Source organism: Engystomops pustulosus, chromosome 4 (genome assembly GCF_040894005.1).
Source record: "Engystomops pustulosus chromosome 4, aEngPut4.maternal, whole genome shotgun sequence".
Lineage (NCBI taxonomy): Eukaryota > Metazoa > Chordata > Amphibia > Anura > Leptodactylidae > Engystomops > Engystomops pustulosus.
This window is the reverse complement of record NC_092414.1, coordinates 193,277,650-193,304,566: the sequence shown is the minus strand read 5'-3', so window position 1 is coordinate 193,304,566 and position 26,917 is coordinate 193,277,650. Positions and strand designations below refer to the sequence as shown.

Genomic DNA, 26,917 nt, shown 5'->3' with positions numbered 1-26,917 from the left:
TAAAATATTCATGAGCACTGGTAAAATGAAAGCTGAGCTGTGATTGGTTGCCATGGGCAACTATAAATATTCTGACTTTCAGACAGCTTGATAAATCTGCCCCAATGTGTTTCATGTAAGAGTCTTTTTCGAATGTTTATCTCTACAATCCTATGTGGTTATTACTGTGTTTTGTATAATTTTGTAAAAGAAAAATCTTCAATAGAAATACCATTGATTAGAAAGAAAAAAAAACAGAAAATTAAATTTCTCAGAGAGAGAAAAATAACATTCAGAGCAAACATGTTGGAATTTTCAATTGTGGAGAGAACTTTGTCATCTGATACCCTGGCAGGACCATTTTATCTTCCTGCCCACCACAGGACCCCAAACGATCATGAGAAAGGACCCTCATCGATCGTGAGAATGTGGGTCCCATTTTCACTTGTTGATGGAGCGGCAAGTTCAGTATGTGCCTAGTACCTTACCAAGGCATTCAAAAGTATCATGACCATGCAGGCTGCCATATTGTCTGGGATGGTCTTCCCCTGTAACCTTATCGGGGGACATAAAAAAGTTCATATCATCTCCCATTCACTACAACAGAAATAAACAAACAATCCCAAACATGTTTGTTATCCCTGCATCCCAAAATGGCCAATCTATTAAAATATAAACATAAAGTGGTAAAGGCTGTAACAAAAAACACTTCCAAATGTCTGAATCGCCGCTCATCAAGTCGCCAACTTTAAAATTTGAATAAAAAGTGATTCAAAGGTTTACAAAATCATAAGCATATCTCACAAAAAAAGGCCTTGTACCAAAAAAACTGTCTAAAATGCCTTGTACCACATTTATCAAAGGTTTTAGATTTTTTTTACAAAATTCTGACTTGTCCGACTAAGGAGGTGTGGCCTTGGGAAATGGGTGTTACCTCTCTGGAAAGGGGTGTGACCAATGGACAATAGTCCAGGCACACAATTTAAACCACCTAAAACTAGGTCTAAAGTAGAAACCAACAGTGTTATACTGCACCTGAATTTATCTTCACAGTGATAAATCTGGCACTGATTACTGATTTCCATATAGAGACTGGCAGGACCTGAGACATGGTGGGGAATTTAACAATATGGGGGTCATTTGCTAAAGGCCTGTATCGCGTTTTTCCGGCGGATTACCCGAATTTTTCCGTTTTGCGCCGATTTTCCCTGAATTGACCCGGGTTTTTGGCACACGCGATCGGATTGTGGCGCATCGGCGCCGGCATGCACGCGACGCAGATGGGGGGCATGGCCGTACGAAAACCTGACGGATTCGGAAAAACCGGCGCATTTAAAAAAAAAAAGTGTCGCTTGACACGCACTTACCTGCACCTGGCCTGGCTTGGTGAACTTCAGTGCACTCCGACGGAATTAAGTGCAGCAGCGACACCTGGTGGACATCAGGGGAACTACCTTAGTGAATCGCCGGAAGACCCGAATCCTCCACAGAGAACGCTCCGCTGGATCGCGAAGGGACCGGGTAAGTAAATCTGCCCCCATGTCTCCTCCAGTCTCTACAAATCACTAGTCTTTTGCTGTGCCAGATATATCAGTGTGATACTTTTTGGTGTAGGATAAGACAGCCGAAACTTACTTTAGACCTAGTTTTAGTTGACCTAAACTGTATGCCCGAATTTTTGGACTATTTTCCACTGACCACGCCCCTTTCCACGGCCATTTTCTGAAGGCCAAGTTGTAAAAGTTGCAAATAAAGGTCTAAAAGCCTTGATTAATGGGGCATAAGGTATTTTATACAGTTCTTTTGGTGCATTTTCCAAGAATTCTGGCGCATAAAACGCACATGAGAAATTCAGGAAAAATTTATCAAAAACGTGAATGAAAAACTGACGCACTGAACAAACTATGACTGAAAACTGATTGAACTTTGATGGAAAATAGCTGTTTTTTTAAGTTACCAAAATGCCTTAAAGGAAATCTACCATTTTATTTCATGCATTATGAACCAATATACCTTGAGACCGCTGTAGATACACTGATGCAGAAACATATCTTGTTTAATCCCTGAGCTGAGTGGTTTTGCTCAAAAAAACAATTATAAAATTCTGGACCTTGGGAAAGCTGGGTTGCATGCTGCTTGCCGTTCATAAACAAATTACATGGAGCTTCCTGAACTGTCCAGACAGGACTAATCAACCTTAGCTGGATGACTCATACACAGCAGCTGGGGGATGGTGCAGCAATTGATTACTTCTGCCGCTAAGCCAGGCAAAGGAGCAACAGAGCCTTATTTTCCTTAATTTTCAAATTGTTTTTTCAGCAAAACCACTCAACTCAGGGATTAAACAAGATATGTTTCTGCATCTGTGTAGCTACAGCATTCTCAAGGTATGTTTGCTTTATACTGCATCAAATCAAATGGTAGATTTCCTTTAATGTAACTGGCTGCAATTTCCCACACACCCAGTCTTATGTGACTAGGACTAAATATATTTCAGCTATAACCAACACCAGTATTCTGCCCCCAACCCTGGCCTTCTCTGTGACCTGCCCTTTCTTTGATACTTTTTATAAAAGACAAATTTAAAGCCTCAAAAAGATACAATATCTGTGGCATATGCCTGGATTTGTGAATTTTTCATGCTGGAGAGATTAAAGGGGTTGTCAAAGACTAACTAAATAAAGCATGATGGCCAGAGATGGGCTTCACAAAACGTGTACTTAACGTGTACACACCATGCCTTGTTTACAGGGGCACGGAAGCTCTGCTCGGGCAGCTTCTGCCCTGCCGGGCATGAACACCTGACCTCTGTCCCAGCACTATATCAAGCCAGCTTGCTTTTTCTAATTAGTCTCGGACCACCCCTTTAAATGCATGATATATTCCCCCCAATGAGGCTTACTTTTAAGTTTATGAAACCTGTAGCATAACTTGTAGCTTCTAGCAGCAGTGCCCGTATCTGCACCTGTAGCACCCGTGCCCTCCAGATCAGCTGTGCTATGTGCGAACAGCTGGTGACATGGATCTGCAAGGTGGACACCCTGGCGTCTTCATCGCCTGCAAGCTGATATATTCCTGTCCGAGAGGCCCTGTCTAACTTGTGCCGGGTGAGGACTTAGCATAGTATTAACAGACAACACCCTATAATAACTCTCATTAGACACAATTTACACTTTTCCTTTTACAAAAGGGAGTGGGCAAGAATACTAGCATCGGGCACCACAGACGTCCACAGCACCAATGTGAAATTTTCTCCCCAGCTTACAAATGATTCTTGGAACTAGCAATGTCAATAGTAGCAAAGCAAGGGTGCATTTGCTTGTCTCTCTGCTTGAAATAGTGGCGGGCTGCTATACTCACTATAGTCACAGGGCCCCCACAGTAGCCAATATAGTCCCAATGTAGTCAAGATAGTCACAGGGCCCCACTGTAGCTAATATAGTTAAAAGGACTCCCCAGAATAACTAATATAGTCACAGGGCCCATGCTGTAGCCAATATAGTCACAAAGCCTCACTTTAATCAAGAAAGTCACTGGACCACACTGTAACTACTACAGTTAAAATGACTGCCCACAGTAGCCAATATAGTCACAGGGCCCCTTCTGTAGCCAATATAGTAACAGAGCCTCACTATAGTCAAGATAGTCACAGGGCCACACTGTACTATAGTTAAAAAGACTCCCCACAGTAGCCTATATAGTCACAGGGCCCCTGCTATAGCCAATATAGTCACAAAGCCTCACTGGAGTCAAGATAGTCACTGGGCCCCACTGTAACTACTATAGTTAAAAAGACTCCCCACAATAGCCAATATAGTCACAGGGCCCCGGCTGTAGCCACTATAGTCACAGGGCCCCCCTTGTATCCAATATAGCAATAGGACCCCCATACAGCAACCACTATAGTCCCAGAGACTTTATAGTAACATGGCCCTGAAGCAGCCAATATCCTGACAATGTCCCCTCTGCAACCATGCTACACACAGGGCCCCGTAGTAGCCACAATAGTCACTCCGGTCCTCCATTGGACCAGTCTGAAGCTGATATAAGGCCATCCTGCCTGCCGGTTTAGAGCAGCACTCTGCAATAGATGAGAGGACTGCTGAGGGAAGAAGGTAAATACTCGGTGTTTATTATATATTTTATTATTAGGCAGCAACAAGGGGACTACAATATGAGGATGGAACAATATAAGGAGAGCTGGGGGATGTAAAATGAGGCAGTCACAATGTAAAGAGGGACTGCAGGGCACAAAATCAGGGGGAGCTGGGGTCATAATGTGAAGAAGGGTGTATGGGCGACCACAAAAGTTGGGATTTTTGATTGTCACAGTTCACTGTCCTCTAGGAAAGCTGGGTGATCATTTATGTGTGATAGTTGCTTTTAATCCAGCTTCTCTATAGAAAATGTAGAAATGTATTTACAACATGACAGAGGAAAAGATTCCTGAAGTTTTATGTTCTAGCAAATGACCACCAATAGCTGTGCTCCACCACCGCCTACTTATTATGCACCGCCCCCCCTCTACATGCGCGCCATTAGCGTGCCCACACAGCCCAACTTTAAAATGGCGACGACGGTTTCACGACCGTGAACCAATCATCAATGAGAGGCGTGTCACTACAGAACACTTTACGCTCATAGGCCACGGCCTACGGTCTACTGATTGGCTGCGGGCTGACGCTTGCTAGTGATTGGTCTAACGCCTGAAACTAAGAGTCGTGATTGGTCTATAGCTCGTGAAGTTTCTGGAGTGCGGAAGAAAGATCTGGAAGGTTCTGGAGGTGGAGCTGCGTCTATACAAGAGACTGGCTGTCACCGAGATTGAGTAGAGGAGTCACTACGAGCGCTGGATACTGGTACGTGCACTTACCTGCTATGGTGGGGCGGGCGGTTGTTGTATACACATGGGGGGAGGCTTGCTTATATGTTACTATATATGGGGGTCGTGAGCACACAGGGTAGTATCACCGATTTGGACCAACACTCAGTGACTAAATACTTCTCACAGCTGAGGTTTCGTTACAATGTCCTATGTAAGCTGTACAGTTAGATCTATATGTTCGGTCACTGATACATTGTAACCAATTCTTTGCGGGAGAGAGATCAGTGGTTAGAACTTGTACATAGTAACAGACCCTCTGCTGTGAGAAGTAATGGGTCTGTAACAGACACAGGGGTTTCCTACTAATATTCGGTGTCGCATCACTTCTAATCATAAGATGAAGGGTGCAAGTGTAAATGAATGTCTCATCGATGTGAATTCACACAGTCTGCTATCAGACCCTCACCCCTATCAGAGGGAGGCTCCTAAAGTTACTATTCACTGTCAGAAGGCAGAGATCTTGTAACAAGTGGAGGCTGGAAGCAAAGCGTGTGTCATGTGTATAATCCTTGTGTACAGAGAAGCCTCATTTGCATGTGAGCTGATGTGGCGGCTTGTTTGTGCCCTGCATATTCTGAGTCTGGGAAAGCCGAGTAATGAGAATCACACAGCTTTCCCAGCTCCTGAAACTTTTCTGAACATCTCCAGATGCAATTTACATGAATGAGGATTTGTGTAACATGTGGGCGGCCAGGTAGAAGCAGTGCTTCCTATAGAGCGGGGGTCCTTAGCACAAGTCCCTTCCCCCTATGACATGTGCCCCCCATTATCCGCACTAATATTTTACCCCGCTCCTCCACAGGTGTCTGCTCACACCACTAACTGGAAAAATCATCCTGAACCATGGGAAAAGATTATTACAAAACCCTTGGATTGACCAAGGGGGCGTCCGAGGAGGACATCAAGAAGGCGTACAGGAAGCAAGCACTGAAGTACCACCCCGATAAGAACAAGGACCCCGGGGCTGAGGAGCGATTCAAAGAGATCGCCGAGGCCTACGATGTCCTGAGCGACCCCAAGAAGAGGGAGATATTCGACAAGTTTGGAGAAGAGGGTATGGACCTATATTTTGTGTGTGTGTGTGCAATAGAGTACTGAGGGGGGCAGGAGAGAGATTTTAGGTGTACCTAGCTTGGTTCACACATTGCGTTTAAAGGAAATCAAGCATGGAGTAGGGACACTTACTCATAGATCCAGGCACTGTGACAGTGGTATCTTCTTATATTTATTATCCTTGGCCTCCTTCCTTCTAAAATCAACTTTTACAATTGTGCTAATGAGCAATGGGTGGATTACCAAAGCCCCAAAGTGCTGCAGATTCGCAGGCTGTTACACGGTCTCCACCCACACTCCTCTGCTCCCTCAGATCCATATCCCCCATTCTGCCTTATTTAATCTCACTGCAACGGAGGAGTTTTGGAGTGCTGCTGCACAGTGTAACAGTCTGTAAAGCTACAGCACAAAGGGGCTCTGGCAAGACCTGCAGAGCCCTTTAGGCTCATAAGCATTATTTTAAAGTTGATTTTAGAAGGGAGGAGGCCATGGATAACAAATTTAGGAAGATTACCACAGTCACGGTGCCTGGATCTAGGAGTAATGTCCCTGGTTTATCATGATTGGTTTTAATGGTAGATTTCCTTTAGTCAACGCAGCCTATACCCACATAACCCAATTTAATATGAAAGTGGCACAGACCACGTCCTAGTCCACATAGAGATGTAATCACGTTTCTGGTTCTCTCTAGTTGTTCATACACTAGGTGGTGGCCACGACTCGGCATTCCTCCAGTCACGGCTGCAGGTGTGGTGTAAGGACATCACCTGGCAACCCTAATCCATTTCCACCTCAAACGCCCTGGTAGACCTGTGCGGGCATGTTTTATAGCACATGGAGTCTAGTAGTGTATGATTGTACCTCATGGTGTACAGTGCCCCTCTCCTTTGGCTCATTGAGGGCACTGTACTTCCTTATTGAACCTGACCCATCCTGTCCAGTATTTGGGTCACTTATCTGCTGCTTGGGGTCTTTTCCAGTCTCCATGAAAGTTAATAAGCACTTTATAATAATCTCTGAATTTTATAAAGCAGATGACCCCCTCCCTTCCACTGACCGCCTCTGCTACGTCTACCCCTCATCACTTTGACTATCAGTAGTCGTGTGCACTGAGCGTGTCCAGTCCTGCAGGAGTCTCTCCTTTACCTGCAGCTCGGGACTTGTCTTTTTTACCGGTGTGTAATACCTGGCAATGACTTGTAAAGTCTTCTGACTGCAATCTCTCGCTGATCTATATACAGTATATGAGAATAACATTACTACATTTCTCCTTTGCAGCTGTAGTTTCCCTACAATTTCACCTGCTTAATGCATCAAATGGTTAATGGAAAAGAGTTGGCTCTGCAGTAAAGGGGCTTTCGTATACGTCAATGATACACTATTCACTGTATAGGGGTCAGATTACTAGGGTTCTGACTGCTTGGACTGAATGGAGGACCAAAAGTCCTTTTGAGTATTGGGTACAGGCACACATACTGGACCTGCCCTCTTCCAACACAGCCATCCCATAATCTGGCCTAGAAGTCCTAAAATGATCATGAATTCTGTACTCTGTTCAGAAGGGTTGTGTGTGTGTGTGGGGGGATTTTGGTCTACTATTCACATCCCCAACATTAGGGTTCTTGTAGCTGTACCCTCAGATTCCCCTGTTCAGTGTATAAATCTGACCCTAGGTTCTCTTGCCATCAGGGCATCCATAGTAAAGCTTGGAATGTTTGTCTCCTATACCTACCTCTACCAGGGTGGGTTTAAGAACCTAATAGGGTCGCTCATATACCTATCTTGTTAAAGTTACCCCTGGCAGCAGGACTCGGGACCTCCTGTGACCTCTCAGGTCCTGCGTACTTCTGCCGGATGGAGGTGGTTGTGCAGTCATTACTGTAGTCCTGCTGCCCGTGGGTCACATGACGCAGCTCCTGGCAGAAATGTTAAACTTTATACTGGTAAATATAATATGGGTGACCTTATTGGAGGCTTGCCTTGGTGAAGTTTGGTATAAGTGGTCAACCCCTTTAAGTAAGGTGTTGTGATGCACCTCAACCAGATCTTGTTGTGAATTCTGTGGGTCCTGTATTAAGCTTATTTCATGGAGCTGATCTTCCTTTCTTCTCTTTTAAACAGGGCTTAAAGGAACCCCAGGTGGAGGTGGATGCGGTGGTCCCAACGGTCCTTCCTTCAGCTACAGCTTCCATGGAGACCCCCACGCCATGTTTGCAGAGTTTTTTGGAGGTCGTAACCCGTTTGATTCATTCTTTGGAAGAGGAGATGAGGAAATGGACACAGACGACCCTTTCTCAGGATTCGGCATGGGGGGTTTTGGCCATTTAGGTGGCTTTCCCAGGGCTGCCCCTGGACGACGTGAGGCAATAACCAAGAAGCAAGACCCTCCAGTTATCAGGGAATTGCCAGTTGCTCTCGAGGAAATCTTTAGTGGCTGCACCAAGAAGATGAAGATCTCTCACAAACGTCTGGGCCCTGATGGGAGGAGCGTCCACACAGAGGACAAGATCCTCACCATCCAGGTGAAGAAGGGCTGGAAGGAGGGCACCAAGATCACCTTCCCCAAAGAGGGTGATGAGACGCCAAGCAACATCCCAGCTGATATCGTGTTTGTGCTGAAAGACAAACCTCATTCCATGTTCAAGAGGGATTCATCAAATGTCATCTACACAGCAAAGATCAGCCTGCGAGAGGTGAGTGCCATGTCAGGATAGCTCACTAGTATGTGATCTGGTTTGGGCCTGCAACCTGGTTAACCTTTGGTTCTTAGAACTTGTACAGTGGACTGAGTCAAAATGAATGATCACATGCTTCTTGCATAAGGTGCTTAAAGCCCTTTGATACAGTCACTAATAGTCCTATCGGAACATATTCAGGGGATGGGAGAATAAGTTTACTTCATACTGCTGCTGGGCTATGTAGCAGAGCCGTGCATGTGAGTGAATAGGAAGTTGCTTATAGTTCACAAAATACTGTACTTGAGTGGGAGGTTTAGAACAGTTCTGTATGTGGTTTGGGTCTCCTGAGGGCAGGTCATGAGTATGAAAACTGCCTTGGGAAAGGGGTCAGAAGACACCTAGAGGATTATTGTACCCTACTGCTGGCCCAGTGCGTGATAGCAGGGATAATGGACTGCACATAAATATGTGCTTGACTTCAGAATTGGTTTGGCTTTGTTCACCTTGGATTGAGTTTTTCAGTATTGTTTCATACCCGCTCTTGATTCTCTGCCCTTAGGCTCTCTGCGGCTGCTCTGTGAACATCCCCACCCTGGACGGTCGCACCATTCCAGTAGTCTGTAAAGACATCATCAATCCAGGAACCAAGCGCAGGATTCACGGCGAAGGACTTCCACTTCCCAAAGCCCCCGAACAGCGGGGGGATCTCATAGTGGAGTTTGATATTCGTTTCCCTGAACGTCTCCCCGTATCCTCACGGGAAACATTAGAACGGATCTTGCCTGCATAATGATCCCACTAACCGCACATAACATGTTGCAGACCAAAGCGGTACTGACAGACCAGCCCCACACGCCTGCAGTGCCTGAGAAGCTGGAGAGACCGCGAAGGGGACACTAAGCTTGTACGTAAAGCGCGTATGAGCTGAGATATACATACATGTATTTTTCTGTTTTCTTATCTCGCATAAAACCAGTCCTGAACCGGTCACCACTGAACGTCTTAAAGGGGGACGAGCCTCCCATAACGTGGCGGTTGTATGTGCACATGTGTTCGGAAATTGATCTCCTATTGGCATTTGCTAGCACAGAGAGTAAGCTGCAAATCCCACTGCTATCCTGTCATCTCATTCCTTCTAATCTAATACATCTCCATCTTTGCTGACCAGCACAGCATCACTTTACTGCACGTGCCACATTGTGGCAGCTATTAAGGACGGAGGTCGACCTAGTCGGCAGTTTCCAACTTTCCTGGAAGTAGTTAAAAGTTTGAGGGGAAAAAAAAAATTCATCTCATTTCATTAAAATTTCAAACTGTTCCCTTATGGTTGTTCTCAGTGGAAGGAAGATCAAGTGTTTTTTAAATTTTTTTTTTTGTTTGTTTTTATTCTTTTTCTGCACAGCCACTATTGGGCGCTATTACGAACGCTTTGTAACTTCTATGTATCTAGAACGAGGGTGGACCGCTCCTTGCTCCCTCCAGTGCCCCCTCTATAAATGGATTTGTATTTGTGTTGTAAATATTATATCATTTTTTTTATTTTATGGGATTGTACTGTGTATATACCGTACATGATGCTGCAGGTGAGGGTGGGAAGCTGAATGATCCCTGACGGATGGTGTTTGGACACAGAGAATTATTTTGTTGTGTTTGTATAAGATGATGACATTTCCTAGTACTGCCTGTATGTCCACGGATTGGCCACGCCATGCACTGAGTGAGTGGCACAGAGTCTCTGGACCACATAGAAACATCTCCAACACTAAAATAAAAGTATTTTCTATAAATGTTATCTGTGGAGTCTTCGTTCTTAATCTTGATCAATGACCTGAAATATAATCATGGGATGATCCCAAGGTAATTGTCTCCTTTAGGATCCCTGCATATTACATGTGGGATTGCAGCGCGTACAAGATATACTGGACCGCACCTAGAATCATTGAACTGATTCTTGCTTGTGAGTAATGGGCTTAAAGGAAATCTACCATTGAAATCAGGCATGAGAAACCAGGGGCACTTCCTCATAAATCCAGGCACGGTGACTTTGGTAATCTTCTTGTTTGTTTTCCATGGCTCTACAGTGGTAGCAGCCGCCATGGGGCCCGCAGTATCAGGGGGCCCTGTCATCTGAGCTGACACAGTAAAAAGTGGGCATACCGTATATTCCGGCGTATAAGACGACCTCCCTACTTTCCTGTTTAAAATATAGAGTTTTTAAGATATATTCGCTGTATAAGACTACCCCTTTTCCAACGCATACAAAACACCGGTAAAAATTAAAAAAAAAAAACAGATTTGAATTTAACATGGTCCTTTTTTTAATTTCAATTCTTCTGACATGCAGGTATACAGCAGGAAAACTGTCGCTCATAAACATAAGGCATACAACAACAACATTACCATCGTCCATTTTACTGTAAATGTTACCATACTGTACCTTAAATTTGTATTTTATTAAATATTCCATGCCATGTACTCAGAAGCGGGAAAAAATTCCAAATGCAATGAAAATGGTGAAAAAATGCATTTGCGCCATTTTCTTGTGGGTTTGGATATTACGTCTTTCACTGAGCGCCCCAAATTACATGTCTACTTTATTCTTTGGGTCGGTACGATTAAGGGGATCCCAAATTTGTATAGGTTTTATAATGTTTTCATACATTTACAAAAATGAAAACCTCCTGTACAAAAATTATTTTTTTGATTTTGCCAACTTCTGGCGCTAATAACTTTTTTATACTTTGGTGTACGGAGCTGTGGGTGGTGTCGTTTTTTGCGAAATTTGATAATATTTTCAATGATGTCATTTTTAGCACTGTACGGCCTTTTGATCACTTTTTATAGATTTTTTTTTTTTTTTATATTTTTTCAAAATGGCAAAAAAGTGCCATTTTTGACTTTGGGCGCTATTTTCTGTTACGGGTTTAAAAGCATTGAAAAACCGTTATCATATTTTGATAGATCGGGCATTTTCGGACGCGTCGATACCTGATGTGTTTATGATCAGCACATCAGCACATTGTAATGAAGGGGTTAAAACGAAATAGCCTCGGGTCTTCGGAAGACCCGAGGCTACCATGGAGACGGATCGCCGCCCCCAATGACGTCACGGGGAGCGGCGATCCCAGGTAAGATGGCGGTGCCCATGCGCTAGCACCGATCGCGGGTGTTACCGGTAAGCCTATGCTGCAATATGCAGCAAAGACTTACCGGCTATGGAGAGGGCTCAGCCCGTGAGCCCTCTCCATGCACTGGGACCCGACCGCCGCCGTGAATACACGGCGGGCGGGATTACCGGCGTATAAGACGACCCCAAAGAAGACAGAAGATTTTTCTGTCTTCAAAAGTCGTCTTATACGCCGGAATATACGGTATGTATATATGTATTTGATGTATATATGTTGTGTGTGTGCGCCTGATTTTCTGTGTATATGCTGTATGATTGTATATGGCTGTATGTGTGATGTGTATATGCTCTATATGTATGCAAAAGTGTATAAAAGTGTGTAAATACAGTATATGAGTACATCAATGTGTGTGAGTATCAATTATGTTTATTTACGAAGTGGGGCTCCCATTCAGAAGCCTGCTATGAGGTCCAGCCTCTCCTAGTTACACCCCTGACCCCCCGGAGCCCTCCAGGCTCGTTAGTATTTTTTTTTAAATGTTGATTTTAGAAGGAAGGAGGCCATGGATAACACATATAAGAAGATACCACAGTCACAGTGCCTGGATCTATGAGTAAGTTTATCATGCTTGGTTTTGATGGTAGATTTCCTTTTTAACCCCTTCACACTCAGTGATGGATATACCAGTTAGCGAGCTATTAATGGTGTATGTAGAGGGCTCACAGGTTGAGCCCTCTTCATGCAGAGCCATGTCAGTCTACTGGGCCTGATATGCTCGCAAAGTATGTGACCAGATCACGGCCCCCTTAATGGCCGGTTGGCTGTGTAGTCTTTTAGAGGATGCTAGTAATGTGTGATGTTCCCCTGCACGGTTTGTTCTCTATTGTAAAGAAGATTTAGTCCTTATGAAGCCACGTCTCCCGTGGTGCTCTTGGAGCCCTTCCAGGACGTTCCTCTCTGGGGCAGGAAACATATTTTTGCTGATAAAGCTAACACAGATGTGCACCCCATGGAGGTGTGCGGCAGATGTAACGTCCATGTATCCTGTCCCATGAGTCTCTATATCAGACCACATCCCATTCCACCCTCCCACACAAACCTGAATGGATGAAGCGGATGATGTGCGCTGGACTTCTGCATTTCCTTCCATCTACACGAACCACCAGAAACTACATGAATTCAGGCAGCAAAATAATAGTTCTGTCATCTTTGGAGTCTAAGACACACGTCTGGCACTGTACCGCTCCGTACGTGGGAAAAATATAGGACATGTCCGATCTTTCCCCGTGTTACGGCGCCGTGCCCCATGCATTGCTATGGAAAGGGGAGGAGTCACCCTTTTTCTTCTCCATCACGGTGAACGTATGCTCACCCGGCTAGTATATGTTAATGTGGATGCTGCCTAACGGCGCATTCACACTGCCGTTGCCGACAGTACCATAGCACGGTGGGCACATGGCGGCACCGGGGAGAGGAGAAGGAGGTTAGAGCTGCTCACCCCTGCCCCTCTCCATAGAGTAATATGGCGCACGGCGCCGTATGGCGAGAAAAGATAGGACATGTTCACGGGGTACGGAGCGGTAGGGTGCCGTACGCCCATTGCCGTCTATGGGAGACATATATCGGCCGTATATACGTCGGCCATATATACGTCTCCCATACAGCAGTGTGAATATAGCCTAACGGTGGTGGCACGCGTGGTGTTTTTAGGCCGTTTTTTAGTTAGTGCGTTTTCAGATCGTTAAAACACATGCGGTTTAATTGCGCAAATTCGAAAAACCGCACTAACTAAAAACGGCCTAAAAATGCCACGTGTGTCTTCACCCTAAATCCTGTATTAACATTTTCACAGCTGTTCACACTTCCAGAAATGTAGAAAAACAGATTCAAACCAGCCAAACACATAGTAAACATGCAAAAACGCATATGCGCACTTTTTCAGTCGGTTTTAAAATGCATCAAGAACGGACCAAGAAAGCACTGTGTGGCGTGTTCACACAATGCGTTGCGTCATGTTTTTTGATGCGTTTTTGACGCATTCCACTGGCTTCAGCCTTAATCACATGCTGAGGTTACCTTGCGTTTCCACTGCATCTGTTAAAACGCAATGTAACCTTAGCATGGTGTGAACGCGCCCTAAGAGTGGTGGTACATGTGGCGATTTGAACCCATTTTTACGCCATTTTTAGTCGTGCGTTTTCAGATTGTTAAAAAGCGCATGCGTTTCTGTGGGGGTTTCCCAATTATCTTAATAATGATTATTATTATTTATTTACATAGTGCACACAGATTACGCAGCCCTGCACAAAGCATGACAAATTGGTCCCTATCCCCATGGGGCACACAATCTAACAACTTACCAGTATGCGGGAGGAAACCGGAGTTCCTGGAGGAAACCCACGCGAACACGGAGAGAACATACAAATTCTTTGCAGATGTTGACCCTGGGTGGGATTAGAACCCAGGACCCCAGCGCTGCAGGGCAGAAGTGCTACCCACTCAGCCACCGCCCTGTATCTTAATTAAAAACAGACAAAAACTGATCCTTTTTTTAAAAAAACAAACTGAAAAAAGACTGAAAAAGCATGACTTAGGGCAGTTATGGCTAACCTATGGCACGGGTATCAGAGGTGGCACTCAGAGCCCTTTCCGTGGGCACCCAGGCCTTCACCAGAGATGACTCCAGGCATCTTCCTGAAGTCCCAGACAGCCCAGTAACTTGCTGTGCACAGAGTTATTTTAAAGTGACAGCTGTACCTGGGACTATTTTCTGCTTTATTGGTGTCCTCAGGGGCTGGTATCAATGAAAACTGTGACAGAGAAGGAAGTATAAATCACAAATTACATTTCTGTATTGGCACTTTGCGATAAATAAGCGGGTCTTTGTTGTAGTTTGGGCACTCGGCCTCTAAAAGGTTTGCCATCACTGACTTAGGCTAAATTCACACTGCCGTGAGCCCGCCGCACCGTAGCACGGCGGGCACACGGCAGCGCGGGGAGAGGAGGAGGAGGTGAGCGCAATAGAAAGTAATGGCGCACGGCGCCGTAATACGGGGAAAGTTAGGACATGTCCTATCTTTCCCCGGGCTACGGAGCGGTATGGTGCCGCATGTGTGCTGCACCGTACCGCTCCCGTACAGGGCCGTGAGCCCATAGAAGTGTATGGGGGACGTATATCGGCCGCATATACGTCGGCCGTATATACGTCCCCCATACTGTAGTGTGAATGTAGCCTTAGGGTGATGCCACACGAGGCGTTTTGAACACGTTTTTGGAAAACGCATCCGATTTTGACTTTGGCTTTACCAATTATCTTAATTAAAACTGGTCAAAAACGAATGCATTTTTTAACGCATGCGTTTTTGGACGGACTGCTTAAAAACGGACCAAAAACGGGTTCAAAACGCCACGTGTGTCATCACCCTAAACCGAACTAAATAGTGGTGATAGTATATTAGGTCAATTTCTGATGACAGGTTCCCTTTAAAGGATTTGATCAGTGTTAAAAATAAAATCTAGCCACTTTATTTCAGTAACAGCGCCATTCCTGCCCATAGGTTGGGTTTAGTATTGCTGTTCAGCTCCATGGAAGTAAAAAGTACAAAGCTGCAATACCGCACCCAGACTGTGGAGAGATGTGGCATTATTTGTTGAAGAAAACAACCATGTTTTTCTTTATCCCTTTAATTGGTACTGTAATGACGTGTGGTGACTAGTGCTGCCATTTCTACTGTATACACTCCATTATCCAAACATTAAAATGGCGGCAGCAGCACTCTCTCTTTATCTATTTCATAATCACTATGGTAACAAGCTAAACTACCACAGTCTCCTCACTGTCTCCCAAACAAGCTTTATTGACTTGCACTAATACAATACAGTTGCAGTAGCCACGCCCACTATATTCTAGCCAGCTTCTATGATTGGTCCGCGCTGAGAACAGGTTCCACCCTGCCGTCACGCCCACTCTGACTAATGTGGGGAGAGTCACCGAAACCGGAAGCGGTACCGGGAAACGACAGGCACAGGCGGAAGCGCCGGGATCTCACCGGTGACAGGAGATCGGGGCAGGAAGAAGGTACATGGGGGGATGATGTAGGCAGCGGGAGGTCTATGCACGCACTTTCTTATAGACTTATATGGCGAATTGTCGTAACCTCAGTGATTGTGCACTGGTATAATTAGTCTTCTTCTCCAGTAATACAGCGTATATGTGCATATAGTATCCGCCTTGTTATACAGTGCCCCTTACACCTGCAACACTAAGCATTCCGGCCCTGGGAAAGCTGGGTGACACTAATCTACTGCCTGTAAATAAGGTAACGGTGGGAGAGTAGAGTGACACCCAGCTTTCTATAGTCCTGCACTACAGGGGTGCGTTGTTTAGAGTTATTTTGTATCAAAGGATGTATTAGTGTGTTGTATGTATATACTGTACATGATTTACTGTATACAATGTCTCGTGTATCTATCTCATATCTATCCATCAAATATATATATATATATCGCTCCATTTCCGTTCAGTCTGGTATATAACTCATAATAATAATCTTTATATATCTCCATCATATTCTGTAAGCGTCATATACAAATATAATATTACATTACACAGTACCAGTCATCTCTACATACACTTTGTCTTACACCTTGCATATTATTTATGTATATATATATATATATATATATATTATTTGCCCCCACAGCTCAGCTCAGTCTTGTATATAATCTATAGTATTTGCCTTGTACATTGTATATACAGGCAGTCCCCTACTTAAGGACACCCGACTTACAGACGACCCCTAGTTAAAGAAGGACCCCTCTGCCCACTGTGACCTCTGGTGACCTCTCTGGATGTTACTATAGTCCCAGACTGCAATAATCAGCTGTAAGGTGTCTGTAATGAAGCTTTATTGATAATCCTTGGTCCCATTACAGCAAAACATTTAGAAACTCCAATAGTCACTAGGGCAAAAAAAAAAAATTTTTTATCTGGATCTACAATTATAAAATATACAGTTCTGACTTGCATCCAAATTTAACCTAAGAACAAACCTCCGGACCCTATCTTGTATGTAACCCGGGGACTGCCTGTATTCCATTTAGTGTTTCCTTTTTGCTGACACATCTTGGGTGTTTCTTTCCACCTGTAATAAATGTGTGTGTAGTGAATGATCCTGTCTCTGAATTGTTCGCCGTCAGGAATTTTTAGTAAAGTTCAGTATTTTTCCATTGCTCGGCGTATAATAGAGACTAGTTCTGTAGTTCTCCTGGTTAGTTTCTACAGGTGTTCATTTGCCAGATTGTCCGCTTGGCCCCTAATACAGCAATACGTCCGGGTTGGGCAGCCGGGCATGAAGTCCACTCATCTCTAATCAGGGGTCTTCAGCTCTCACTTCTCCAGCTGTTGTGAAACTACAACTCCCAGCATTCAGTTCGTCCTTGCGGCAGAATAAGATTGCATGCTAGGGGTTTTATATCCCCCTGTTTTATATACTTGTCCTTTATATGAAGTGGATTCCAGATCTTTCCATTAACCGCTCGCTTTCTCATAATTAGTTGTAAGGCTCCATGCACACTGACGTATGCTGCCCGGCTAGGGGTGGTGTTCTGAAGAAGGGGGAATGAGCACTGCTCACCCCTCCCCTCTCCATAGGAAATAGAGCCCCAGACCCGTTATTACGACCAAAGATAGAGCATGTTCTTTGCTTTTTCCGGGGGTGGAACGATGAACACAACGTGCTGAGCCTGGGCGCCATATTCGTCTCTCCGACGGTCATGTGTATGAGGCATTTAAGGAATCCCCATAGCTTATAATAAATTATAACTATGTATGAAAAGTTTAGGGTTTAGTTCTGTCTCTAATCATGGAGTGAGAAATGCTCTGCGTCAGGCAGACATGGGTTGACTTTGTCTTCGATTTTTCTCTCCACAGTTTATTATTATTCCAAATTGTCCACCATAAAGGCGCCCCCATGCCGCTGGGCCTTGGTCGACGAAAGAAGGCTTCTCCGCTGATGGAAGAAGACGATATGGGGGAGCGCACTGCTCTGGGGGTATCCCACGCTGGTAGTGTCTCCGGCAGCTCTATCTCGCCACAGATACCAGGACTACCACCCCCTGCCCCTGCCCTGAGACCTCGCCTAGTTTTTCATGCCCAGCTCGCTCACGGGAGTCCTACAGGAAGGATTGAAGGATTTAGTAACGTGAAGGAGTTGTATGCAAAGATAGCAGAGGCTTTCAATATACCTATAAGTGAGGTGAGTGGATACTCTGCGGGAAATCCTACAGAAGGACAATTTGTGTTTTTGCGGTGGTGTACCTGCAGTTTTCTCTGATACCCCTTGCAACTTTTGAAGGGAACCAACATTTTTACAAATTGTTTTAGAGCCCTATTAGCTCCCTGGATGGGTTAATTTGCATGACAGGTTCTCTTTAATCTTTGCATAAAAGATTAATGCAAATATTAGTGATAAATGTAAAGTTATGCACCTGGGGGCTAATAATCCAATGGCAACATATGTCCTTGGGGGAGTAAATCTGGGAGAGTCTCTTGTTGAGAAGGACCTGGGGGTTCTAGTAGATCATAAATTGAGTAACAGCATGCAATGTCAATCAGCTGCCTCTAAAGCCAGTAGGATCTTGTCATCGGCAGTGGTATGGACTCGTGATAGGGATGTAATATTACCACTATACAAGGCACTGGTTCGGCCTCACCTGGAATATGCTGTCCAGTTCTGGGCACCGGTCCATAAAAAGGATGCCCTGGAGCTGGAGAGGGTTCAACGAAGAGCCACAAAAATGATAAGGGGTATGGAGGGTCTCATTTATGAGAAAAGGTTAAATTAATTAGATTTAGTCTTGAGAAGACGCCTGAAGAAATTACATGATTAATTGAAAGAAAGATATGAATGGTCCACCAATATATGGTGGAAAGTTTTTCCTGATTAAATTACATCAAAGAGGTGACAGGGCTAATAATAATTATTTGTTATTTATATAGCGCACACAGATTACGCAGCGCTGCACAGTTTGCCAAATCGTTCCCTCTCCCCAATGGGGCTCACAATCTAATCAACTTACCAGTATGTTTTGGAGTGTGGGAGGAAACCGGAGGACCCGGAAGATACCCACGCAAACTCTTTGCAGATGTTGACCTGGATGGGACTTGAACCCAAGTCCCCAGCGCAGTAATGCTAACCAATGAGCCACCGTGCTGCCCTTTACTTCTTCACTGCGAGAATTAATGTGTGGAATAGCTGAGCTCAGGCGCTGGTCACAGCAGGGTCAGCAGAGAGCTTCAAGAAGGGTCTAGATGCCCGTACACTATATATAGATATGCTCTATCTGCCTCATCATACAAGAGAATCTGATGCTAATGGATATTACAGGAAGGCGGATGTCAGATAGGTTTTATTTCCTACAACAAGAGGTGTCATCTTTATGATTACTGCCGCTGTTGGTGCAATAAATGACATGTTTATGGTGTAAGCAGTGGCTGCGCTCTCCTCCGGCATCATCCCATTAGTGTATTATATTATAATGGCTTCTCCATGTTGATGTTGATACAGGGGAGGCACAGTCTGCCCCATCATCTGATACTCACCATTTATCCTGCTCTGGGACTTCCAGGTAATGTTCTGCACTCTGAACACTCACCGCCTGGACATGGACAAGCTGCTGGGGGGTCAGATCGGTCTGGAGGACTTCATCTTCGCTCACATACGTGGCCAAAAGAAGGAGCTTGAGGTGTACAAGTCTGAGGAGTCTCTCGGCCTTACAATCACCGATAATGGCGCCGGTTACGCCTTCATTAAGGTAGTATTACAAGATCCAAGTGGTTCCGTTGTCAAAATAACCCTTGACTTCTGCTGTATAACCCTGGTAACTTCTTCTGTACCTCCAGCGTATTAAAGAAGGAAGCACTATACACCGGATGCAACTCATCAACGTTGGGGACATGATTGAAGCCATCAACGGGAAGAATCTAGTGGGCAGCCGTCACTTTGAGGTGGCCCGAGCCTTGAAAGAGCTACCAAGAGGAAGATCCTTCACGATGAAGCTGTGTGAACCCAGAAAGGCCTTCGGTAAACTGAATATAGGTTTTGACGTCTTACATTTACAGGGCGTTCACCAGGGCTAGTAATTCTCTAAGGCCGCACGCATACTACCGTATGGGGGAATGTAATCTGGCCGTGCATTTTACGGCCACATGCGGCCCCTATAGACATCTGTGGCACTCGGCCGCGGTGCAGTGGGCACCCGGTGTCTCACCGTGTGGCCAGTGTCCTATAAGGCACTAGCCACACGATTTTTAATGAAGAGAGGAGGGGTGAGGAGCACTCGCCCTCCTCCCTCCTGCACCCGGTTGTATGCCTCCCTGGGCGGAGCATATGGTAGTGTGCTCGAGGCCTAAAACCTCATAAATGAGTTTGGTCCAACAAAATTTGCTCCTTGTGACTGCAGATTTTACCGGACTGAACCTAGGATCACTGAATGGACATGCTGAGTTCAGTTCAGGGACTCTAGGTCCAGTTTGGTAAATCGCACAAGTGCACATGGCGAGTTTGTCGGGTAAAACTCACCCTGTAGGCTGCTGCTCCGTACAATACACAAATCAAAAGGGTCCCATTTATTTCCTACATGTAAAAGTGATCTCCCCTCCTACATGGGTTCTATATCAGTATATGTCCCTATATCTATGTATAATATTGTGATGGTAATAGCGACGGCCTCTGATTATGGGGAATAATATACTGACCGATCTTTTTATACTCTCCATCCTTACGTTATGTTGTGGTACTGTGAGACCCTGTCCTGTACTCCACTCACACACAAAGCTGTATTGTGCACGTTTTCTATTCCCTCATCTGCTGATTGAGGCTCTGCGCTATTTTTGCCCGGTTTTGATGATTTCTGGTTGATGTGTGGCTGCGTGCTGTACTTATCCCGCAGGGTGCACTTGTCTGCTAGGAGCTCGGTGAAGCCGGGTGTGTCTATTTGCTCAGTCACACTATTGTACATGGCACAGGCTATTACTGGAATGTAACTGTGACATATAATGAAAATGGAGTTGGGTAACTGGAAGGTCTGGCTTTTTGATAATAAAAATACTACATTTTATTGAATAGTGAGGGTGAACACCTTAAAATTCAGCGGTTTCGGCTAGGGTCACAGTCTACTTGGGGCACCTGAGCTTAGTGAACGCTATAGCATGTTCCCCTAGTGCAAGGCTGTGGGGAGCAGTAGTCCTTGTAATTAGATAAGCTAAAAATTAACAATTGTTTTATTCCTTCTTAGATATGATTGGTCAGCGCTCCAGCTCATCCGCCAACAGTGCTGGGATATCCTCAGGGAGAGGAACACTACGTCTCCGAGCCAAGGGGGCCCCGACCGTAGAGGAGCTGGTGAGAGAGGTGTGCTTTGTGTACTGTAATGTCCAGTGGGGGTTGGTGGCGGGGAGCATGCGGTGTATACCTCACCATGGAAGCTTTTAGTTCTAGATCCCCCCCCCTTCCCTTGTGACAGGAGAGGGTTCTTGAGGCCGGCTGATATCTCTGTTTTATTACTTTCCATCCATCCAGGTCTCTGTCATCGAGGAGAAAGCGATACAGAAAGTAGACGATCTTCTGGAGAGTTATATGGGGATCAGGGACAGTGACCTCGGTGAGTGTATGACGTGCATATGTCCTTGGTTCAGAAGTCTGATGATATCGCTGCTGAATCCCTGCATGTTCCAACTCCTTCCATTACTCCTCTTGGGGGCAGAGCTGTGGGGAAGGGAACGTGGGTCAGCCTATTGCTTTAGGGTGCGGTCATAAGTACCGCTAGTGCTGCGTTTATACATGGAACACTAGCATAAAGGGGCGGCACTGGCCCGATCCCATATGTGCTATGGAAATGCATGCGATCAGTAACCAGAACCTGGTGTCTTGTATTGTTTTAACTCAAGTCACCGGGTTCTGGTTACCAATCACACATATGTGATCGGGCCAGAGACCCATCCCCATCCCCATACACTAGCACTGGCTTAGTAAACATAGTGCTACCGGTATGTATGACCGCACCCTTAGAGACATCTGAACTTTGATGGAAGAGATGTCTTTGGTGAGACCGGAGGTGGATTTGTGACAACCTGAGGTTGCGGTTATGCGTTGCCTTTTTGTTATGTTTTTAACCCCTCTGCGCCGTAGCTGTACTGCACTGAGTCCTGCTAATAGCGCTCAGCGCAGTACAGCTACTGCGCAGATACAATGCCTGTTCAGCTCTGCACAGCAGCCGAACCGGCATCGGGGGTCGCGGGATTTCAGCGGCTACGCGACCGCGGCATTTAACATGCCTTCCTGGGGTCTTTACCCCACGATCGGCGCCCCCGCGCCGTTTTCGGATGCGCCGATCGCTGCTATGGCACCTCTGGGGTCCGATCTTGACCCCAGAGAAGCCTGAAGGCAGTGCCTTTAAGATGGTGTCTGTGACGTCATCTTAAAGGCAAAGTGTCAGCCTATGCATGAGTATTGCAGAGTATTATCATAAACAAGCAATCAGATGATTGCTTGTTCATATCCCATGGTGCATCAAGTAAAAAATGTTAAAAAAAAAATCGCTAAAAATGCCCATAAGCCCCAAAACATATAAAGAGACATATAACGCTCAAAAAAGTCTAAATCATAACACAAACCCCACATATATAGTATCACCGCGTCCGTAACAATCCATAGAATAAAAGTAAATAACTATTGAACCCATATGATTAACGCCGTAAAAAAAAAACTTTAAAAACCATCTAAAAATTATGATTTTTACCTATTATATCCCACTAAAAATGCAATAAAAAGTGATAAACCAAACATATGTACTCCAGAATGATACTGTTGCAAAGTACAACATGTCCCGCAAAAAACAAGCCATCAACCAGCTCTGTAGCCAAAAACGTAACAATGTTATGCCACTTGGAAGACGGCGATGCAAAAATGATAGATTTTTCCCCACATTAGAGTTTTATTTGGCAAATTTTGTACAACATAAGAAAATATATTCATGTCTGGTATCCCCGTAATCGTATCGACCCATAGAATAAAGATAACAGGATTATTAGTCTATACGGTGAACACGAAAAAAAAAAAGTAAAAAATCCAGTACAGAATTGATGCTTTTCTACTCATGACCTCAAAAAAAGTTCCTAAATTTTCAACAATAGGTGATACCAACCCCAAAATAGTAGCACTGGAAAAAGCATCTCATCGCGCAAAAAAAATGGCATCACATGGCCCAAATAACGAAAAAGCGAAAATTTTATAGCCTTCAAAAGGAGGCAACGAGAAAACTAAAATCCTGGCAGCTGCAGGGCTCCTTCCCTCCTGCGCCTCGCTGTGCCCCCATAACACAAGTAATGTCCACATGTGGGAGGTCGCTGCACTCAGGAGAAATTGTAGAACACATTTTATGGTGGGTTTTCTCTTTTTATCTTTTGGAAATGTGTAAATTTTAGGGCTAAATGAACGTATAACCGACAAAATTTGACCATTCTAAATGTCACCTCCATTTTGATTCAATTACTATGAAGATCTCAAGGGGTTAACAATCTTTGTAAATGCTGCTTCTGATAGTTTGAGGGGTGCAGATTTGAAAATGGGTTGGTTATGTAGGGGGGGGGGGGGAGGTTAATGCTAAATATGTAAAATTTTATTTCAAACTGTATTTATCCCCAAAATAGTCAATTCTGAAAATACGGAAAATCGCTATTCGATTTGTAAGCCGCGTAACGTCAAAATAAATTATCCAGACAATTCAAAAATTATAAAAAATTAAAGTAGACACATGGGGAATGTTATTCGGCAAAATATTTAGGTGGTAAATCTATCTGCCTGAAAACGCGGTGATTTCGAATTACGAAAATGGCAAATTTTTCTAAAAATTCTGCATTTTTTTTTTTTTTTTTGTAAATAAACGCAAAACTTATCAGCCAAAATTTACCACTAAAATGAAGTACAACATGTGGGGAAAAAACAATCTCAGAATCGCTTTGATAAGTAACAGTGTTCAAAAGTTATAACCATATAAAGCGACGCAAGTCAGAATCCAAAAAATGGGACTGAGCCTTAAGCTACAAAATGGCTGCGTCCTTAAGGGGTTAAAGCACTGAAAACTCAAGTGTTTGAATCTGTTTTTCTTCATTGCTGAAAGTGTATGGTGCTGTATTAACGTTTTCAGTGCATTTAAAAACGGACCAAGAACGCACCGCGTGACCGCACCCTTAGGTTACCATTAGACCATGTAGCTCAGGTGGAGTCGCTGATCATAAGATGAAGCAGAGATAACAGGCGTCCACACAACTCTAGCCACTGTCTTGTGTTATGCTGCTGCCTGTGGTATGTATGTTGGAGCAGATATCTGGTGGGGTAAGAGCAGATGTAGCTCCATCATACGATACTAGTAAACGGTCCCCGATGGCTGAACTGTCAGCTCCGCAGGGCATCTGCCCAGATCCACTCTGCGTTATTATTGCTTCATCTTTCTTTTTCCTCCCTGATCTGTCATTTATTTAATTGTATGTAATTGAATGAGTGAATGTGAGATCCGTGCCAGATATTCTGCAGCTATCTGACCTCTTCCTGCCCCTTTTCCTTGCAGCTGGCACCATGGTAGAGCTGGGCATGGATAAACAGAACCCGGACGACTTCTCCCAGGCCTTGGACCGCACGCTCGGGGACTTCGCTTTCCCAGATGAATTTGTCTTCGACGTCTGGGGAGCGATAGGCGATGCCAAGGCTGGACGCTATTAAATGACCCTAGCCCCTGCACCATTCGCTTCCCTCTTAAAGGGGAAGTATCTGCTGCTCCCTGTCCTATATGTGTATCATTCAGGATCGGGACACTGGTGAGGGGGATCTTCTAAGGGCTAAACCACTGCTGGTCATAATACGACACTCATTCCTGCTGTTACATTACCTTGTGGAAGTGCTCCTCCCACTTGTCTTCTGCAGAGTCAGTGGGGAGGAGCCTGGCACTGAATAATTCCCTGGGAGACTGTTCATTCAAACCCATTGCAGGACATATGGAGGTAGATCGGAGATGGCGAGGACAATACTGCACACTACAACCTCTACAGTAACGCTCCAATACATTCCTCGGATGGATTCTGCGAATATCTAGTGAAATGAGATTTAACTAAGCTAATGGATTAGTCGGAATCGCCCCTTACACCCCAAAACAGAGGACATCTCACACTGGAAATGCACAAGGCGACATTTCCCATTGTACATGACACTTTTTTTCTAATGTAAAAGTCGATAACTGCTAAAAGAGTTTGTTACGGACCCTCCGTATCCTCAAGATGCCAGTTACTAGCGCCACCCGGTGTCCGGGCGGCAGAATTGCAATAATGATTACAGAGCATCTTGTTGGATCGGAGGGATCACTGACCTAGAATATTTATGTTGTCCACTCACAAGTTTATTTTCTGTGTTCCCTGTTATGACTGTAAGAAAAAGGAAAAACAGAATTTATTAAAAGATTTTATACAAAGGAGATTCCAGTTTCTTCTGTGGGGTTATTAGGATTAGTGTATGATCTTACTAAGGCCCTTTACACACGAACAAACGTAACCTAGGCATAGCATACAGACTGCTGGGGGAGGGGTGAGCGCTCCTCCCCTCTCCATAGGAAGCTGTGTAGCCGGGGCGTACGTATTTATCTTTTTCCGGTATGATATGGTGACACTCGTGGGTGTGCTTACCGTACCCTGCCATGCACAATGCACCTCTATGGCGGCCGTATGTCTAACCTACGGCCACTATATACGTTTGTGTGCACAGGGCGATGCAGGGGATACCTCTCTGTATACAGTGGAGGCAGCCCTTCCTGTCACTGGCTTCATATCTCCTGTGTCGCGCCATTTTTTTTCTCATTATATTGAGACGTTATTTTGCATAGACAGGCCCACACTTGTCCTCTCCAGGTTCATAATCCAGATATCTAAGGTATTTCATGGGCTGTAAGAGGCATCACAAGGCATAAGACTAGATACTGTGTGTAGTCGTCAACCTTTAACACACGTGTTAACAAATGTAATGCAAATGTTAACGGCCATTCAATTGGCTAAATCTTTCTTCAGCTGTTGCAATGTGTTTTGAAACCCATGCGTTCAACGCCACGTGACACACATGCTTTTTGGCTAAACCCCCTCCGACTTGCATTTTGGATGCATTTAAAATCTTAAAATATCACGCGGTAATCCACCCTCAAGGTGGTTTTATCTTGGTGATTGTTTGTTTATGATTTTGCACAAACTCCAATCCCTTTCTGGTGACTCTTGCTGTGATTATTTTATTTTATTTTTTTACTCTTCTTGTGATTATTTAGCAATTTACCTAAAAAAAAAAAAATTTAAATGATGTGAACACTACATTGGCGTTGTTTTTCACTTTCGTGGTTCAGGGTACTGTCACACAGTGCGTTCTTGGACCGTTCCGTTCTTTGTGCGTTTTTGTATGTCTACCATGCATTTAGCTAGTTTGAACCTGTTTTCCCTTCACTTCTAGAAGTGTAAGCAGCTGTAACATTTTCACAGCTGCTTACACTTCCAGAATTCAATAAAAAAGTAAATAAAAAATTTAAACCAGTCAAATTCATGCGTTTTAAAATGCATTCGTTTGCAGTGCGTTTACAAATGCACCAAGAACGGTCCGAGAACGCAACCTCAGGGTAACACTAGCTAAAATATTAAAAACAATGTGTGTTTTTTTTTTTTTTTTTTCACAATTTTTAGCTTTAAAGTTTTGTTAGTAATAAAATTCTATATAAAAATTAACAAAATTAAAATCCTGTATTTTTCCTGTATCAAAAAAATAATTAAACCGTTGCAAGCCCAAATGAAAATCATGTCGCAAGCCCAAAATTATAAGAAAGTGCAGAGCCATGAAAAGAACATGTACAAAAAAAGAAAACGAAAAATGTGTCTGGTGCTGAACTGGTTAATCGTAGACTGTATGTACGACAGTCATACAGTCATGGTGAACAGTTTAATTATAAGCAAATTGTTAAATATGTTCTAAAAACTTTGACTTTAAATTGAGGTAAATTTTGAGGGGAAGGCTATAAATATAACTTGGCGAACCCCTTTAATTTGACACTTAAAGAGATTTTGCTGGATTATTGTCGGTCTGACTGTGAGACGCCCACTGATGATGGAATGAGCG

The 26,917-nt window shown here is 44.3% G+C and overlaps 2 protein-coding genes across 3 annotated transcripts; both read left to right on the top strand.

Moving 5' to 3' along the window:
- Window positions 1–4,713: 4,713 nt before the first annotated feature.
- Window positions 4,714–10,387, top strand: DNAJB1 (DnaJ heat shock protein family (Hsp40) member B1). The gene is made up of 4 exons (XM_072149148.1): window positions 4,714–4,838; window positions 5,667–5,918; window positions 8,039–8,610; window positions 9,155–10,387. The coding sequence occupies exons 2-4, from the start codon at window positions 5,708–5,710 to the stop codon at window positions 9,383–9,385; spliced, it is 1,014 nt and encodes a 337-aa protein (XP_072005249.1). The 5' UTR covers window positions 4,714–4,838; window positions 5,667–5,707; the 3' UTR covers window positions 9,386–10,387.
- A 5,257-nt stretch (window positions 10,388–15,644) lies between these two features.
- On the top strand, window positions 15,645–25,244 carry GIPC1 (GIPC PDZ domain containing family member 1). Of its 2 annotated transcripts, none has more exons than XM_072149147.1 (7): window positions 15,645–15,801; window positions 17,656–17,980; window positions 19,353–19,538; window positions 19,627–19,807; window positions 21,021–21,127; window positions 21,305–21,386; window positions 24,351–25,244. In XM_072149147.1, exons 2-7 carry the CDS (start codon window positions 17,696–17,698, stop codon window positions 24,500–24,502), a joined length of 993 nt encoding a protein of 330 aa, XP_072005248.1. In that variant the 5' UTR covers window positions 15,645–15,801; window positions 17,656–17,695; the 3' UTR covers window positions 24,503–25,244. The 2 variants fall into 2 exon arrangements, with proteins under 2 accessions (XP_072005248.1, XP_072005247.1); XM_072149146.1 differs by having other exon boundaries at window positions 21,021–21,136.
- The last annotated feature ends 1,673 nt before the right edge of the window (window positions 25,245–26,917 follow it).

Coding starts and splice junctions, on each gene's coding strand:
- DNAJB1 (XM_072149148.1), top strand. CDS start 5,708: ATGGGAAAAGATTATTACAAAACCCTTGGATTGACCAAGGGGGCGTCC. Junction 5,919..8,038: donor CGACAAGTTTGGAGAAGAGG/GTATGGACCTAT, acceptor TCTTTTAAACAG/GGCTTAAAGGAACCCCAGGT. Junction 8,611..9,154: donor CAAAGATCAGCCTGCGAGAG/GTGAGTGCCATG, acceptor CTCTGCCCTTAG/GCTCTCTGCGGCTGCTCTGT.
- GIPC1 (XM_072149146.1), top strand. CDS start 17,696: ATGCCGCTGGGCCTTGGTCGACGAAAGAAGGCTTCTCCGCTGATGGAA. Junction 17,981..19,352: donor TCAATATACCTATAAGTGAG/GTGAGTGGATAC, acceptor TGGGACTTCCAG/GTAATGTTCTGCACTCTGAA. Junction 21,387..24,350: donor GATCAGGGACAGTGACCTCG/GTGAGTGTATGA, acceptor TTTTCCTTGCAG/CTGGCACCATGGTAGAGCTG.